This window comes from Schistocerca cancellata, chromosome 4 (assembly GCF_023864275.1).
Source record: "Schistocerca cancellata isolate TAMUIC-IGC-003103 chromosome 4, iqSchCanc2.1, whole genome shotgun sequence".
Lineage (NCBI taxonomy): Eukaryota > Metazoa > Arthropoda > Insecta > Orthoptera > Acrididae > Schistocerca > Schistocerca cancellata.
In genome coordinates this window covers 44,744,236-44,760,814 of record NC_064629.1, presented here as the reverse complement: position 1 = coordinate 44,760,814, position 16,579 = coordinate 44,744,236, and the positions used below count along the sequence as shown (strand labels likewise).

At 39.8% G+C, this 16,579-nt stretch overlaps 1 protein-coding gene across 5 annotated transcripts in view; it reads right to left on the bottom strand.

Annotated features, from left to right (window-relative positions):
- The window catches only part of LOC126183319 (sarcolemmal membrane-associated protein-like), a 285,047-nt gene that overhangs the window by 68,273 nt on the left and 200,195 nt on the right, over positions 1–16,579 (bottom strand). For 3 of the 5 annotated variants that reach the window (XR_007536720.1, XM_049925175.1, XM_049925176.1), the window contains exon 14: positions 1,721–1,783. The exons of the other annotated variants lie outside the window; for them this stretch is intronic. Coding sequence is in view for 2 of the 3 variants with exons in the window: in XM_049925175.1 (XP_049781132.1) it covers positions 1,721–1,783 (63 nt within the window). In the remaining variant the exon portion in view is untranslated. The remainder of the gene's footprint in view (positions 1–1,720; positions 1,784–16,579) is intronic. 5 annotated transcript variants of the gene reach the window in all.

Sequence of the window (16,579 nt, the reverse complement as noted above, 5' to 3'; positions counted from 1 at the left end):
ACATTTTCTGTTAAGTTTCACGGAAAATTTGTCGAATCACAAATGAACAAAGTGACAATACAAAGTCAACAAAACCAGGGAAAACAATAATTTCCAAGAATTCATATTTTCATCTTTTTTTAGGGCAGGGAATGGTTTAGTAAAAACAAAGAGCCAGTAAAGGCAATAAAAGCAAAAAAAACAAAACAAAGGGAAAAAATGACAAAAAATAATTAGACTTGAATTATAAACACAAAGCACAAAGCACAAAAAGGTGATGCAAAAACAAAAGCAGGCAAAGAGAAAGAGAGAGAGAGAGAGAGAGAGAGAGAGAGAGAGAGAGATGAGGGGGGGGGGGAGTAAGGGGGGGGGAGTAAGGGGGAGGCACAGATGGCCAGACAGGGTGGAGCAGTGAGGGGGAGGGCCAGTGGGAGGGCAGGGGAGAATGACAGAGAAAGGACAAGAGGAGGGGAGCAACACAGAAAAGGTGATCAGAAGGAACAGAGAGAGAGAGAGAGAGAGAGAGAGAGAGAGAGAGAGAGAGAGAGAGTGTGTATCAGGCAGGGCAGGGGGAGGGAGATAGGAAGGAAGTTGACGCAGGGGAAGGAAGAGGGGCTAGCAGGGTAGATGGAGGGAGAGAAAGGCTGGGGTGTTTTAAATGGTGGGGTGGCAGGCAGTGAGTTTGGGCCAGGGGCGCTGTCAAGGAAGGAAGGAAGGAAGGAAGGAAGATTAGGCATAATGTCCCATCAACAACGAGGTCATTATAGATGGAGCCAAAACTCAGAATGTTTAATTGATGGAGAAGGAAACTGGCTACACCCTTTTAAAGAAACCACTTCAAATTTACCGGAAGCAATTTAGAAAAGCCACAGGAAACCTAAATGTGGATAGTCAGATGGGATTTAAATAGTTATCCTTCCAAATGAGAGTCCAGTATGCTAACCACTGCTACATCTTGCTTGGTGTGGAGGGTAGTGGATTGTTGGGTGAGTTCGGGGGCCATGAGGCATGTGGTGGAACACAGGGCTGTGAGGGGCAGGGGAGAACCTGATAAGGGGTAGTGGTGTAAGGCAAAGAGGCTTAGGTTGAAGGAGGAATGGAGTGATAAGGAGAGGTGGGGGGAGGGGGGGGGTAGTAAAGAGAAAAAATTTTAACCTTCTGTACAGAAGGGAGGAAATTCAGTTACCAATTCAATTGAACTGGTAGTGTGCTCCGACCACCACCACCACCACCACCACCACTTTTGTCAACACTAGTAAAACAATTTTAAGCCTTGTTATCATGAAGTGTATTTAAGATGGATAAGTTTACACTGTTTCATAAAGTGACTGCCCATGGCTTTAACATTTTGAGTGCTTGGACATTATTTCAATCTAATTCACTCAATGATCAATAGTTTCGTAAATTACTTTCATTTGGCACCTTCCATATTCACTATATTTTAACCTTCTATCTCCTATATGTACTTTCTTCACCTAAATACTGCTACTCACATTCATTTCAACATAACTCAGTAAAGTTTTCATGTCTTTACATGAATGTGTTAGTAATATGTTGTTGGTCTGAAGTATTTAAAGCCAGAAAAAGCCACATTAAACAAAATAACATCATGCATGAGTATTTTGCAAGCACAAAATGCGGTTATCAATAATTACATAAGCATTTTATCATCACAAATACTGAAACATAACCAAATGCAAACATTAATAAAAAGCTGAGCAATAAAAGTGCCAAGTCAAACCTTTCAAAACTACCACCATGCAGGAATACTGGTCAACCCACAATTGAGAAATCCACAGAGCTTCTACAAAAGAAATCCTACATGTTAATACACAAAGCTAGTAAATATTTCCAACAGAAAATATTAGAAAGATAAAAAATATAAAAATGTATAATTACTGTTTGTAAATAAAACATGCCAATCACTGTGTTTATGTAAAGGACAGGGAGGGCTTAAAAAAAATCATCTTACTTAAATAGATTTTCTTATAAATGCATATCTTAAATAACCTTCCTGATAATCTTGCATGAGAAACAGTTATTATTCTGTCCTCATACTGTTTTTTCTGTGCCATAATTTAAAAAAGATTTTCGAAAATGATCTTCACTACAGTTATTTAAATTATATCACAAAATAGTGCTTTGGACTGGAATACTTGGTTGCGAGCTGGTGGGGGTGGGGAGGAAAGGAGGGAGGGGGGGGGGGGGAGAATGCATGCACACGTTTGTGTGTGTGTGTGTGTGTGTGTGTGTGTGTGTGTCACTGTGAAGGGGTGGGAGGAGGAGGAGAAGAGATTATCTGTTCCATTACTTCACAACCAGCTGCTAATATTTTTCCTATGAAATAAGATTTGCCATACAATTTTAACTTCAGGGCATTTGCTGTGGTGGATCACTCTTGCTCATGTAAACAACAAACATGAACTCCAGCATGAGGAGCTAGCAACCTCAGCATCACTATGTAAGACAGGTATAATGCATATCAAAGTAAATACTATATGCGGGATAGAGTAATAACTGTTTAAATGTGGGGCAAACAGGGGAGCTGGAAATGAAACAACAAGAAAACCTGCAGTGCTAATGATGTTGAGGATGAGTCATTACTTATCAAGTATAAGAGGTATTGAGCAACAAATTGATGACCTGTGAAAGCAGGCATATTCCACACAGGTGTGACGACAAATACATTATCCTCCAGCATGGATAGCTACTGCCTGACTACGCCTATGGCCAAATGCACAACGCAATTGTTGAAAATGTTATTGTACATTATGTGGGCACCTTTAAAATTAACCTACACATATTTTGCCTACCATGTTCTCCTCACACCATGCCTCTTCAAAGGCCAAACCATACATCTAGTTGAAATCACTACTTGACTCAGTGAGGCTGCTGCACTAGGACTGTTCGACACTTACCACATTTGGTGACTAGTAAGCTACAATCATTTCATCAATTTAATGTAGGATGCATATATTATTGAGAAAAGATAGGCTGTGTCAATTTATAAGTTTATAAAATATCAAATGAAATATTTACACTGAGGTAACAAAAATCATGAGAAACCTCCACATAACACGTGGGACCTCCTTTTGTCCACCATAGGGCAGCAACTTACCATGTCATGGACTCAACACTTAATTGGAAGTCCTCTGCAAGAATACTGAGCCACGCTACCTCTATAGCCATCCACAACTGCGAAATTGTTGCCAGTGAAGGCTTTTGCGCATGAACTGACCTCTCAATTATCTCCCATAAATGCTTAATAGGATTCATGTGGAGTGATCTACGTGGGCAAATTGGTCACTCGAATTTACCAGAATGTTATCCAACCAATCACAAACAATTGTGGCCCAGTGGCATGGTCCATTGTGATCCATAAAAATACCATTGTTGCTTGGGAACATGATGGCCACAAATGGTCTCCAAATAGCTGAATGTAACAATTCCCAGTCAGTGATCAGCTCAGTTGGACCAGAGGACCCAGTACATTCCATGTAAATACGGTCCACACCTTTATCGAACAGCCACCAGCTTGCACAGTGCCTTGTTACTATTTGAGTCCATGACTTTGTGGGGTCTGCGCCACTCGAACCTTACCATTTGCTGTTACCATCCGAAATCAGGGCTCATCTGACCAGGTGCCAGTCTTCCAGACATCTAGGGTCCAACCAATATGGTCATGAGCCCAGGAGAAGTGCTGCAGGCAATGTTGTGTTCTCAGAGGCCTTCGCATTGGTCATCTGCCAAAGCTCATAAACACACAAAATTTTTTGCACTATCCTAACAGATATGTTGTATGTCCCGCATTGATTTTGCAGTTATGTCATGCAGTGTTGCTTGCCTGTTAGGACTGACAACTCAATGCAAACACTGTTGCTCTCTGTCATTAAGTGAAGGCCACCAGCCACTGAGTTGTTCATGGTGAGAATTAATGCCTGAAATCTGGTATTCTCGGCACATTATTGACACTGTGGATCAGACTCTTAATTCCCACCATGCAGCCATAAACCTTTTCACATGAATCACCTGAGTACAAATGACAGCTCTGCTAATGCACTGCCCTTTTATACCTTGCGTATGTGATACTGCCACCATCTCTATATATCTGTGTGTATCGCTATCCCATGCTTTTGTCATCTCAGTGTATTTACAGGAAATTAACTGACACTCATCACAGTAATATTCTTTATAAAATTAAAAACCCTGTTCAACACCAATTCAGGTACTGAAGGTTCATTTTAGGTTACAAATAATTTAAACTGTACGTAAGTGACTAGAAAAAAATTTTGACTTGCTCTGGATACACACTTATCTCTCTAGTAAATGGCTGTGATTTAAACTCAATTTACAAAAACTACGTCAAAACATGCTGTTTCTGGTGATCATCATAAAAAACTATTAACTTGTTACTATTACATTACTTGGTTTAATCATACCACATAATTTCTAAAACGTACATGACTGAAGACATACTACATTGTAAATGAAGAGGCTTCTCTTTCTGTGAGGATGGATTGTTCCATTCACACTGAGATTATTAGAGCATATCACCTGTTCACTTTTTGTCAGTAAAGGAGGGAGGAGCAAACAGCCTCTAGCATTTTGCTGCAGTACCACTGAAAATGGTAATTTCCTGAATTTGCCCCTTTTTTTTCAATTTTATCAATTCTAGTGATGCAAAAAAGGCTCTAATTACATCATGATCACTGAATAGGACAGTTTAAGGAAGATAAACAACACAATGTTGCTATCAAAAGAAATTAGATGCAGAATTTAAACGAGATGAAAAAGGTACCGAGTCTCAACACCGGTGTAGTGTGTGCTGTACCTTAGGGGTTAATGTGCATGCTCCTGTCATCAGCCAAATTTAAGTTTTGTCAGGTTGTAGATATGAAACAAAATAGAAGGTTTAGTTGTAAAGTAATACAAAAATAGCATGCAGAATTGATATATGTAACCAGATTCATAATATGTAAGACAGATACCTTGCTCGGTTGGAATACAAAGAAGTTACGTGTCACGACAAAAAGCCCCAAAACCAGTCTCAAAATGACACACACAAAGAAAAACACTACTTTTCGTGAATGAAAAAAAATTACCAACACTGGAGTAGGCAGAAAACATAGACAAACAGAGGGTTGTTTCTACTCTGGAATGCTACAGCAAGTCCGACAGCCCCATTTACAACATGGCAAGTTCATCACCTGCATAGGAATTGACAAAATGTAAGAGATTATAAGGTAAAATATTAAGAAGGATATACAGTGAGTAAGGTTTTGGGAGAAGCTGAATGACAACTCAACTGCTTTCCGTAAAAAGCACAAAATTTGATATCAATCTGAAAATAATTTTTTAACAGTAATCAGATGGAGCATTTTGCAAGAGAGCTACAAATAATGATTTTTCCAAAGTAACAAATGAAACTTCATTTAAATGGGAAAACAAATGGAGGACGCAAGATATATTCCTTTCAGTGCTCCATTTATCATTAGCACTAACTAAGGCTTTGTCTGTTCCCTTAGAGATTATACACTGCTTTTAAGTTCATTCTCTTTTCCACCTCTTCCTGTGGCATTTGGTTTGTGTATAATTTTTATGTACATCTTTCTTCTTATTCTTCTTCTTCTTCTTCTTCTACTTCTTCCCTGGCTTCTTTGCGGATGGATCACTTAGGACCACACGTAATCAACATTTGTTGGCCTTCGTTTTGTCCAGTATTCCTTCATAAGCAACGAATAGGCTAGCTTTTGATGCTCTCTCTCTCTCTCTCTCTCTCTCTCTCTCTCTCTCTCTCTCTCTCTCTCTCTATTCGTTTAGTCGGTTCCAACTCTTCGTGACCCCATGAACCAAATCACGCCAGTTTTTTCTGTCTTGCACTTTCTCCTGTAGACCTTCCAGGTTGGAACACATTGCTTCTGTGATGCCATCGATCCACCTCATCCTCTGACGTCCTCTTCTTCTAGTTCCTTCAATCTTCCCCAGCATTAATGTTTTTTCCAGTGAGGCATGCCTTCGCATTTTGTGTCCGAAGTAGGTCAGCTTTTGTTTTAACATTAGACCTTCCAGGGAGAAATCTGGTTTTATTTGATCCAATATTGATCTGTCAGTTCTCTTTGCAGTCCACGGAACTCTAAGAAGTTTCCTCCGACACCACAATTTGAAGAAGTCAATTCTTCGCCGTTCGGCCTTTCTAATGGTCCAGGTCTCACATCGGTACATCACAACTGGAAAGACCATAGCCCTCACAATATGGATCTTTGTCGCTAGTGTTATATCTCAGGACCTTATAACGTCGTCGAGGTTCGACATCGCCTGTCTACCGAGCGACAGGCATCTCCGGATTTCGTGGCTGCAGTCGCCATCGGCAGAGATCTGGCAACCGAGATAAGTGAATGTGGTCACTACCTCCGTGGTTTCTCTTGCTATATCCCATGAATTGGTAGGTGTAGCTTTGATGCTACTTATATACATTATTTTTCAGTATGCCATTTGTAACACTTGTATGCATTTTTGCTGGTACATTTGTTATTGTTTTCATTCCAGTCTCTCAATTCTCTTGAAGAGTTCATTCCATCCACTCCCTTCTCATGAAGTTTCCACATTTATCTATAACATGTTACAACACAATTAAAAAAAAATGAAAGAAGCACCAATTGTTTCCATTCACCGACAGCATTTCATTACAATGAACAGCATTGCACGTACGAGGAGTAAGTTCACCTCTTTAGGTTTCAGTTTGACACGATACGTACCAAATTTTCCGTCAGAATTAGGCATACTGAAGAGGACATTTCAAACATTTTTTGAAGTTCTGTGTACAGTCCGAGACCACTTAAATATTAGTTTCAGTGGATAAAGTAAAGCACACAGCACAGATGTACAATTAAGGCTGCCTATATACCTGACAGCATATATCACACACATCTATAATCCACATTAATCTTCTTTGAATTCCACTTTTTATACAACAATGATATATTTCAGACTCTGAAACAGCAATGTTCCTTTTTGTTCTTTCACTCTCTATTTCATCCCCCCGTCCTCTGCCTAGATCCGTTCCTTTTAATATCTTACTGTGATACGTATTATCGTACTTGAAAATATGTATGTCTTTATAATGCAATGGCATTCAATCTAATGCTGTTAACAGCTGATTAGAGATTACACTGTCTTTTCTAAGTAAAACATCTAAAAAGATTAAGTTTCGTACAGGAATACAGACACTGTTATGCACTTTGTGAAGTTATTGCCAAAATATCAAGCATATTCACTAATAATATAAGTTATCAAATATATTTTCTATTTGCTAAATGGATTCTGAAGATAACATCACACGATTGGCAGCTATTGCTAATGACACACTGTTGATGTTGTCTACAGATTTGTGTTAACAATATTGAAATAAAATCACCTGTGCCTACAACTGCAGCCACTGATTGATAATATGTGGTTTCAACAAGAGCTGGTAATTACATATGTTATTTGTTTTTCACACTTGATTCTGAGGGAATATTATCTAATTACAAAACTTTTGTACGAGGACAATGGTTGGCACAACTGGGTACTTGCTGCTGACAGTGTAAATCTTTCTGTGGGGATTTTTTAAAGTGTAATTAAACCAAATTGGTCCATTACTGTCTGCTTAAAATATACTAAATATTACACATTGTTTTTCCATTTATGAAATAATACGAGAAAGCAGCCCATATAATTGTAAATTATAATACATAAGAGTCATAATATATTGATAGGAAAGTGACTGTCTAGCAACATAACCATCCATTAACAATAGACTATGCCTCTACATCAGGAATGTAACTTAAATCATCTAAATGAAATCAGCGACCAAAAGGGTAACTTCAAAATACAGTAAGTGAAAGACCAACAACTTTCTATAACGCATTTACCTCTCTCGCTTAAGTTAACAAGAACCATTGGGGGAAATTTATCTTTCATTATATATTTTCTTGTATTACTTCACTTCCAAGACATGTTTTAATACTCTCATTACCAGGCTTATTCTATTTACTATGACTCAATGAAGTATCTGCCTATAATCATGGGTGTGCAGATGGTTCCTGGGTTTACAATTATTTATATAATTCTGCATACTCTTAAATGGGGCACGATATCTTGTCTGTTTATAACAGAAATTTCTCACAGCTTGTTTCTATTTTAAGCTGGCGCACATGGGTGTTGCAACATTACACGTTAATGTCTTTATCTTGTCCACCCATCAAGCCTACTGCAACACATTCACATATGTCATCATCTGAATAAATTTTTCTGTATCACCCACTTTTTCTGCTTACAGCAGACCACGTGGCAATTGGATAATTTTTTATATTTATGGTATGCTAAGTGCAGAACACCAATACACATGCCCTCAAGCAGTTCAGCGCAACTCTCAGAAATTCTTGAGAAAATCGATCTTTAAGTTTTCTGAGTACCTCTAATTCCATAAATCAACATCACTTACTTGAAGGGCTATGTGGCACTGGGGTAAAATGCTCACCTACCATGTGGGTGGTCTGAGTTCGATCCTGGCCAACGCAAATTTTTAAATAAAAGTGCATGTTCTACGAGTTTTACAGTGAAGCACAAGATACATATTAATGGAGAAAAGAAATAAGAGGTCTGTTCAAAAAGTTCCGGAACATTCATAATTTTGCACCAATGGTGTGCTGGAGCAAAATGCGGTTGGCATCCCATGCCTGAGTTTAATGTGTAACTGCCACAAGTTTCATTGTTGTATGCCTGTTGGTTATTGTTCAATGCTGTTCATTGTGTCGCATAGTTCGCGAATTTCGAAATGGCAGAGTTACAGGGGCAACGCATCTGCTTTAAATTTTGCATGAATCTCAAGAAAACCTTTACAGAGACACACCAAATAATGTAGGAAGCCTACAGTGATGTGTGCTTAAGCTGTACTCGGTGTCACGAATGGTTCACACAGTTTAAAAATGGCAACACAGGAATTAAAGATGACCCTCTTTCAGGACACCCTTCGATGTCTGCTGATGAAGCTAATGTCAGGAACATCAACGAAATTGTGCCAATCAAAGACTGACCGTCTGAGGAATTGCAGAAGAATGTAACATTTTAGTTGTATCATGCCATGAAACCCTGATGCAGCATCTTGGAATGCATCATGATACCGCCAAGTTCATCCCAGGGCTTGCGAGTCAAGACTAGAAAGACCTTTACCTCACAATCTGTGAAGAGCTCTTGGATAGCGCAAATGAGAATGAGCTGTTCCTTAAGAGAATCATATCTAGTGATGAGACGTGGGTCTACAGTTATGATTTTGAAACCCAGGTTCAGTCTTCGCAATGGGCCAAGAAAGGTTCTCCAAAATCAATAAAAGCTCATCAGCTCAGGTCAAATGTCAAAGCCATGCTGATAGTTTTCTATGACTTTGAAGGAGTAGTTCATCATATGAGTTTGTTCCACAGGGACAAACTTTTAATTGATAGTACGACCAGGATGTGCTGCGACGCCTGTGAGAAAATATGAGAAGGAAACAGTGTTAAATGTGGTGAGACATTTCATGGCTCTTGCGTATTGAAAGCACACTCACACATTCATCACTGCTAGTGCTTGACTATTGCACAAAAAACGAAATCACTATGATACCTCATCCTCCATACTCTCCTGACCTGGCCCCTGCAGACTTTTTTTTTTATTTCCAAACTTGGAAACCCCATTGAAGGATGAAGATTTGCAACAATAGACAAGATAAAAAATAATTGCAGATGGCGCTTCGCACAATCCAGCAAGACAGTATCAAGACTGCTCCAAGAAGTGGAAAGGGCTTTGGGAGCCGTGTATCAATTGCGGAGACCAATAAGTAAAAGATAAGTGTAGAAAAATCTTGTGGACAAAGTTCTGGAATTTCTTGAACAGACTTCATATCAGTAGTACTTGAGACTGATAATTGCTGGTTCGAATGTCATTTCAGTCATTATCTTTTTTTTCTTTTTTTCTATGCATTTTCAATACACGTGTCATTTAAATATAAAATTCCTCAAAGATATGCTAATTATCACATATTTAATCCCAGGTCCTCCCCCTCCCCCCCTTCGAAAAATGCAAGTTCTCTTATTTTCAATTACATACTGAACACAAAAAAACAGCTTTCAATGCAAATCTAAATTCATAATTACTGGTCTTCTATAAAAGAATGTATGCTTCATGGAAATGTTCTTAGAACATTTAATTTTGTTTACAAATTCTTGAATGACCAGCAAGCAAACTCAGGCCACCCACTTAGCAGGCACACATTCTCCCACATCATAATACCTTACTGGCTGTAAGAACCACGACATCAGCAGAGTGGAATTTACGGATCTTCAACATGTAATCACACTCAGCTCTGCTCACTGCCTTCAACATTAAGCTGGCATAAAGTTAACTTTGAGCTGAATGTACATGTATGAAATTGTGAGTCTTGATGAATACTGTTTGAAGAATTGTTTTTGTCAAAGCTGTGAAGTCCAAGAGAACAGCATGGCTGCAACTGTTCACTACTGCACTATTAGTGCTACCCAGAGAACGCATGTAGCATACTTTCAAGGTGAACCTATTCCGATGTCTCGTAAATTTATATAGGCGGATGACATCTTTAAGTAATCCAACAGACCAATCTCTCAGAGACAGAAGAAATGGTGACAAAGAAGTTGTGTGTATTGGATGAGTGTTTCAGGAGGTGGAAGCTAAAACCAAACCCCCCTAAAGATAGATGTTGCAACATCCCATCTGAGCAACAACTATGTGAACTACTGTCCACAGTATTTGAAGACAGTCTATTACAATGCAGTAGCAATTCAAAGTACTTGGTGGTGAGTTTGACCACCTCATTTGCCTTTGAACAATGGCAGAAAAAATGGACAGGGACCAAAATTTATTGCAAAAATGAACTGGAATTTTGAAGGGAGTTGATGCAAACACTCTCGGAACAGCAACATTGGCTTTAGTTTATTAATCATCTGGGTATTGTTCATATAGGTCAACTGTTCCCACATCCACCTAATGGATGTTTAAGTCACACACATCATATCCAATATGATTCTCACTATACTTGTTCAGTGGGTCCCAGCACTAAGCAACGTCATTCGACCTCATGTCAGAAGACAGCAAATTCTTGCTCAGTGATGGGCAGGAATATGGTAGAACCAATCTCTCCCCATACACAATATAATTCAGCAAGGTTCTACAAACCAAATGAAATCTTGCCACCTAGCCCAGAGGACTGTCATGAGACAGTTAAAGAACAGTTTCAAACCTGTGGCCACCTGGAAACTGGAGAGGTCATCTTTACCTCAGAAAGGTTACTTGTAAGTTCAAAACCCAACTATCAAATTCCCTGGCTTCTATCTTCCACATGTCACCTGGCACAAACTGAACCAAATTGGATGTGGGATGGGGAACAGCTGCTACTCTCAACAGATAAGGATGACAACGATTCTCCAAGTTGTGACCACAGCGAGGTGGCGCAGATGGTGCCACATATCGTTCGGGCTGCCACAGCCCTTTGAGAAATATGTCAAGCTACCCCTATATTTAATTAATTATTTAAAATTTCTGTTTATAGTTGTTAATGTACTTGTGACTGTCCATTAGCACTAAATGCTAAACTAAAAATAAGTAACTATGGCATCGGGTACAAAGAAATTTCTGTTCTACATACTGAGCTGCAGAGGCCTAAATACTGCTGTAAACATTCAGTGAGAGCAAATGTTTCATTTACTAACAGATTACAATGAACAACACAAATTTAATGCTGATTTCTCCTCCTTCCACACACTCCTCAAAACAATATGTTTCAACTAAGAGATTTACAGAATAATCTCATAATCTGAGGCCATAATGGGACCAAAATAGTTTTCAAATTTTTAAACAAGATTCAATGTGTTAATCTGTGCCGTCCAGTTTTGTATTTTGCTTTGCAAGAGCTTTCCCAGCTTGTTCCTCCTCACAGGAAATACATAAACGGAATATATGAACCGCACATTTCTTAGTACATCTACATCTACATACATACTCCACAAGGTGCCCTATAGTGCATGGCAGGGGTACCTCATACCACTGCTCGTCATTCGTTTCCTACTGATAAGTAGTGTCTATTCTGTCAGACATGTACAACAGAACAGACACCACTGGTGGCACAGTTGCCATAAAGAAATTATATTATGAGAAATCAGAACTTCAACTACCTAAGGGTATTGAAAAGTGAAAGCTGAAAATTTGTGCTGGACCGGAACTCAAACCCACACTCTCTGCTCGTCTAGAACATTTGCCTTTAATGCTTCAGCAATCCGGGTACACTGATACAGATTCTCAACTTGTCACGTCCAAGTAGCACCTCCACCCATTAGCCCCACTGCTCATAGCAACCGCTAAGCTCCATAGTGGTTTGGAAGATATGGTGCATCTGCACTGGAAGTACCTCGAGCCATCTGTTCTGTCAGACAGAATAGACACCACATATATATATGAACAAGGATGGCTCTAGGTACTGTTAGTGCAAAATGCACTGTATCTTCCAAATGCTTGCGGGACTTTGCAACTGCTGCGAGCAGTGGGGGGCAATGGATGGGGGCGCTACTTACACACGATAGCTCGAGAATCTGGATCGGACAGGATGTACGTCTGAATGGCCGAGGCAGTTTAGGCAACCATTCTAGAGAAGCAGGGCATTCAGGTTCGAGTCCTGGTCTGGCACAAATTTTCAACCTTCACTATTGATTTATTTCAATGCCTGTAGGTGGATTGGATGAAGTCCTGATTTCTCATATTGTAAGTTCCCGTCTCTGTTTTACTGGGAAATGAACTGAGGCAGAAACAATTGTGTATATGCCTTTGAATGAGCCTTAGTTTCTCTTATCTTTGTGGTCCTTATGCAAAATTTAAGCTGGCGGCAACAAAATCGTTCTGCAGTTAGCCTATCTGCTGGATGTCTAATAATTTTCTTATTTGTGTTTCACATAAAGAACACCATCTTACCTCCAGGGGTTCCCCATTTGAGTTCATGGTGCACCTCTGTGATACTCACCTGTTGATTGAATCTACCAGTAATGAATCTAGCAGAATGCCTCCGAACTGCTTCGATGTCTTCCTTTAATGCAACCTGGCGGGAATCTCAAACACTTGAGCAGTACTCAAAACTGGGACACACCAGTAATGAGTTACAACCTCCCAGAATTCACCCAATACGCTGAAGTCACCCATTCACCTTTCCTTCTACCAACCTAAGTGAATGTTCAATTTCATATTACTTTGCAATGTTACATTTAAATATTTAATTGATGTGACTACGTCACACACCACTAATACTGTATTCCTGTTTTGTGCAACAATCTCTGAATGTTCTGAATTTTGTTATTAAATCCATCCTTAACCCATTTACTTGCCACATACTTCTGTAGAGTATTATTTACAATCAATTTACATTTTTCCATAAATACTCTACATTTATCTCCACATCTATACGATTACTCTACAATTCACAGTTAAGTGGCTGGCATAGGCTTCAGTGAGCCACGTTTAAGCTATTTCTCTACTATAGGGTCAACCACCACTTTTCACACCATACAGATATTGTGTCTAAAACCTTGCAGTTGGTTTTGATCATTTGATGACTTTTACAAGACAATAAATGACAGCATCATCTGCAAACAATCTAATAGGACAGCTCAAATTGTCTCCTAAATTGTTTACACACACTGAAGGAACAAAGAAACTGGAATAGGCACGCATATTCAAATACAGAGGTATGTAATGGTTCAAATGGCTCTGAGCACTACGGGACTTAACATCTATGGTCATCAGTCCCCTAGAACTTAGAACTACTTAAACCTAACTAACCTAAGGACATCACACAACACCCAGTCATCACGAGGCAGAGAAAATCCCTGACCCCGCCGGGAATCGAACCCGGGAACCCGGGCGTGGGAAGCGAGAACGCTACCGCACGACCACGAGCTGCAGACACAGATGTATTTAAACAGGCCGAATACAGCATTGAGGTCAGCAGTGCCTAGATAAGACACCAAGTGTCTGGTGCAGTTGTTAGACTGATTACTGCTGTCACAATGGTATGTTATCAAGATTTAAGTGAGTTTGAAGGTGGAATTATGGTCAGAACCCAAGCGACGGGACACAGCATCTCCGAGGTAGCGATGAAGTGGGGATTTTCCCGTACATACATTTCACGAGTGTAACATGAACGTCGAGAATCCAGTAAAACATCCAATCTCTGACATTGCAAATGATCCTGCAAGAACGGGGCCAATGATGACAGAAGAGGATCATTCAATGTGACAGAAGTGCAACACTTCTGTGAACTGCTGCAGATTTCAATGCTGGGCGATTAACAAGTGTCAGCATGTGAAACATTCAACAAAACATCATTGTAATGGGCTTTCGGAGCTGAAGGCTCACTCATGTACTCTTGATGACTACACGGCACAAAACTTTACGCCTCGTCTTGGTCCATCAACACGGACATTGGACTGTCAATTACTGGAAACATGTTGCCTGGTCAGATGAGTCTCATTTCAAATTGTATCGAGCAGATGGATGTGTACACGTATGGAGACAACCTCATGAATCCATGGACCCTCCACGTCAGCAGGGGACTGTCCAAGCTGGTGGAAGCTCTGTAATGATGTAGGGCATGTGCAGTTGGAGTGATAAAGCAGCCTGTCAGATAACCTACATCCATTCATGTCCACTGTGCATTCCGACGGACTTTAGCAACTCCAGCAGGGCAAGGCAACACCCCACATGTCCAGAATTGCTACACAGTGACCCCAGGAACACACTTCTGAGTTTAAACACTTTCACTGGCCACTTAACTCCTCGGACATGAACATTATTGAGCATATCTGGAATGCCTCGCAACATGCTGTTCAGAGGGAATATCTACCCATTCGTACTTTTACGGATTCATGGAGAGCTCTGCAGGACTCGTGGTGCCAATTCCCTCCGGCACTACTTCAGACATTATTTGAGTCCATGGCAGGGTGTGTTGCGGCTCTTCTGCATGTTCGTGGGGCTCCTTCATGATATTAGATAGGCATACCAGTTTCTTTGGCTTTTCAGTGTAGATCAGTAACAGCAGAGGGCCTATAACTCAGCCCTTGGGGAATGCCAGATATTATTTCTGTTTTACTCAATGACTTTCCATCAATTACTACAAACTGTGGCTTTTCTGACAGGCAATCACAAATTAAGTCACATAAATGAGATGACAATCTGTAGGCACACAATTTGATTAGAAGTCCCTTGTGAGGAACTGTGTCAAAATCCTCCTGTTAATCTAAAAATTTGGAATTACTTTGACATCCCCTTTTCTGAATCCATGTTGGCAATTTGTCATTAGATCTTTTTCTTCAAGGTAATTCATAATATTCTAACACAGTATATATTCCACAACCCTACTGCAAATCGATGATGGTGATATGGGTCTGTAATTCAGCAAATTACTTCTATTTCCTTCTGTGAGTATTGGTGTGACCTGTTCAACTTTCAAGTCTAAGTAATAAGGATCTTTCAACTAGCAAGCAGTTGTATATGATTATTAGGTATGGAGCTACTGTTCTGGCATACTCAAAAATAAACTTGATTGGTATACAATGTGGACTGGAAAGACTTGCCTTTATTACATGATTTAAGCTGCTCTGCAACACAGAGGATATACAGGGTGTCTCACCTGACTCTGCCCCCTCAAATATCTATGGAACAACAATAGATACTCAAAAATGATTTTCACCAGCATGAACGTATGGCAGGGGCTTAGGAAACCAAATACTACGTGAAATTTTAAAATGTAAACAAATACTATTTTCAACAGAAACTTGTGTATTTTTAAATGGACATCCCCTATTATTTCATATGCAACCAATAGCGTGAAAATTCACAAAAATAATGGCGTTGGTTGCATCGCAGTATGACAATTACATCCCGAGAAATTGCAAAGCAAAGTTGACGCTTGAAATAATTGAAGTGCACAATGGGAAGGTATGCACAATCCACAAAATTAAACAAGTAACATGTCCAACACAAAGTTACATTTTTCAAATTGTCGATGTATGTTTATTCAAGTGAAATGACAACTAGAGCTACAATTAGAGATAACACACTTGAATTCACTTTGCTAAACACAATTACTAGTGCCCTGTCACCCACAGAAACCGTATTGTTGTCCATTACATCCAGCATAGAAAATACACCCACATCTTGACCAATGAAACTGCGTCACGTCAACATATGTTTGAAGTGCCCTCTGTTTGTATCAAAACACGTTTGCAGATGGGTAACGAGAGAGAGTTGCACAGATAGTAGAGTTTCTACAGATATTGCCATACATGCCGCAGTAATACGACGTTGCATATCCTCTACTGTCATTGGGGCTTCTTGATACACACTGTCTCTCACTGCGCCCCAGAGAAAGAAGTCTAATGGTGTCAAGTCGGGGGACTATGCTGGCCATTGCACAGTACCTCCCCGCCCCATCTACCTATTTGGAAATGTCACATCCAGAACATCTCTGGCAACTTTTGCATTGTGTGCACAGCATCCATCATGTTGGAAC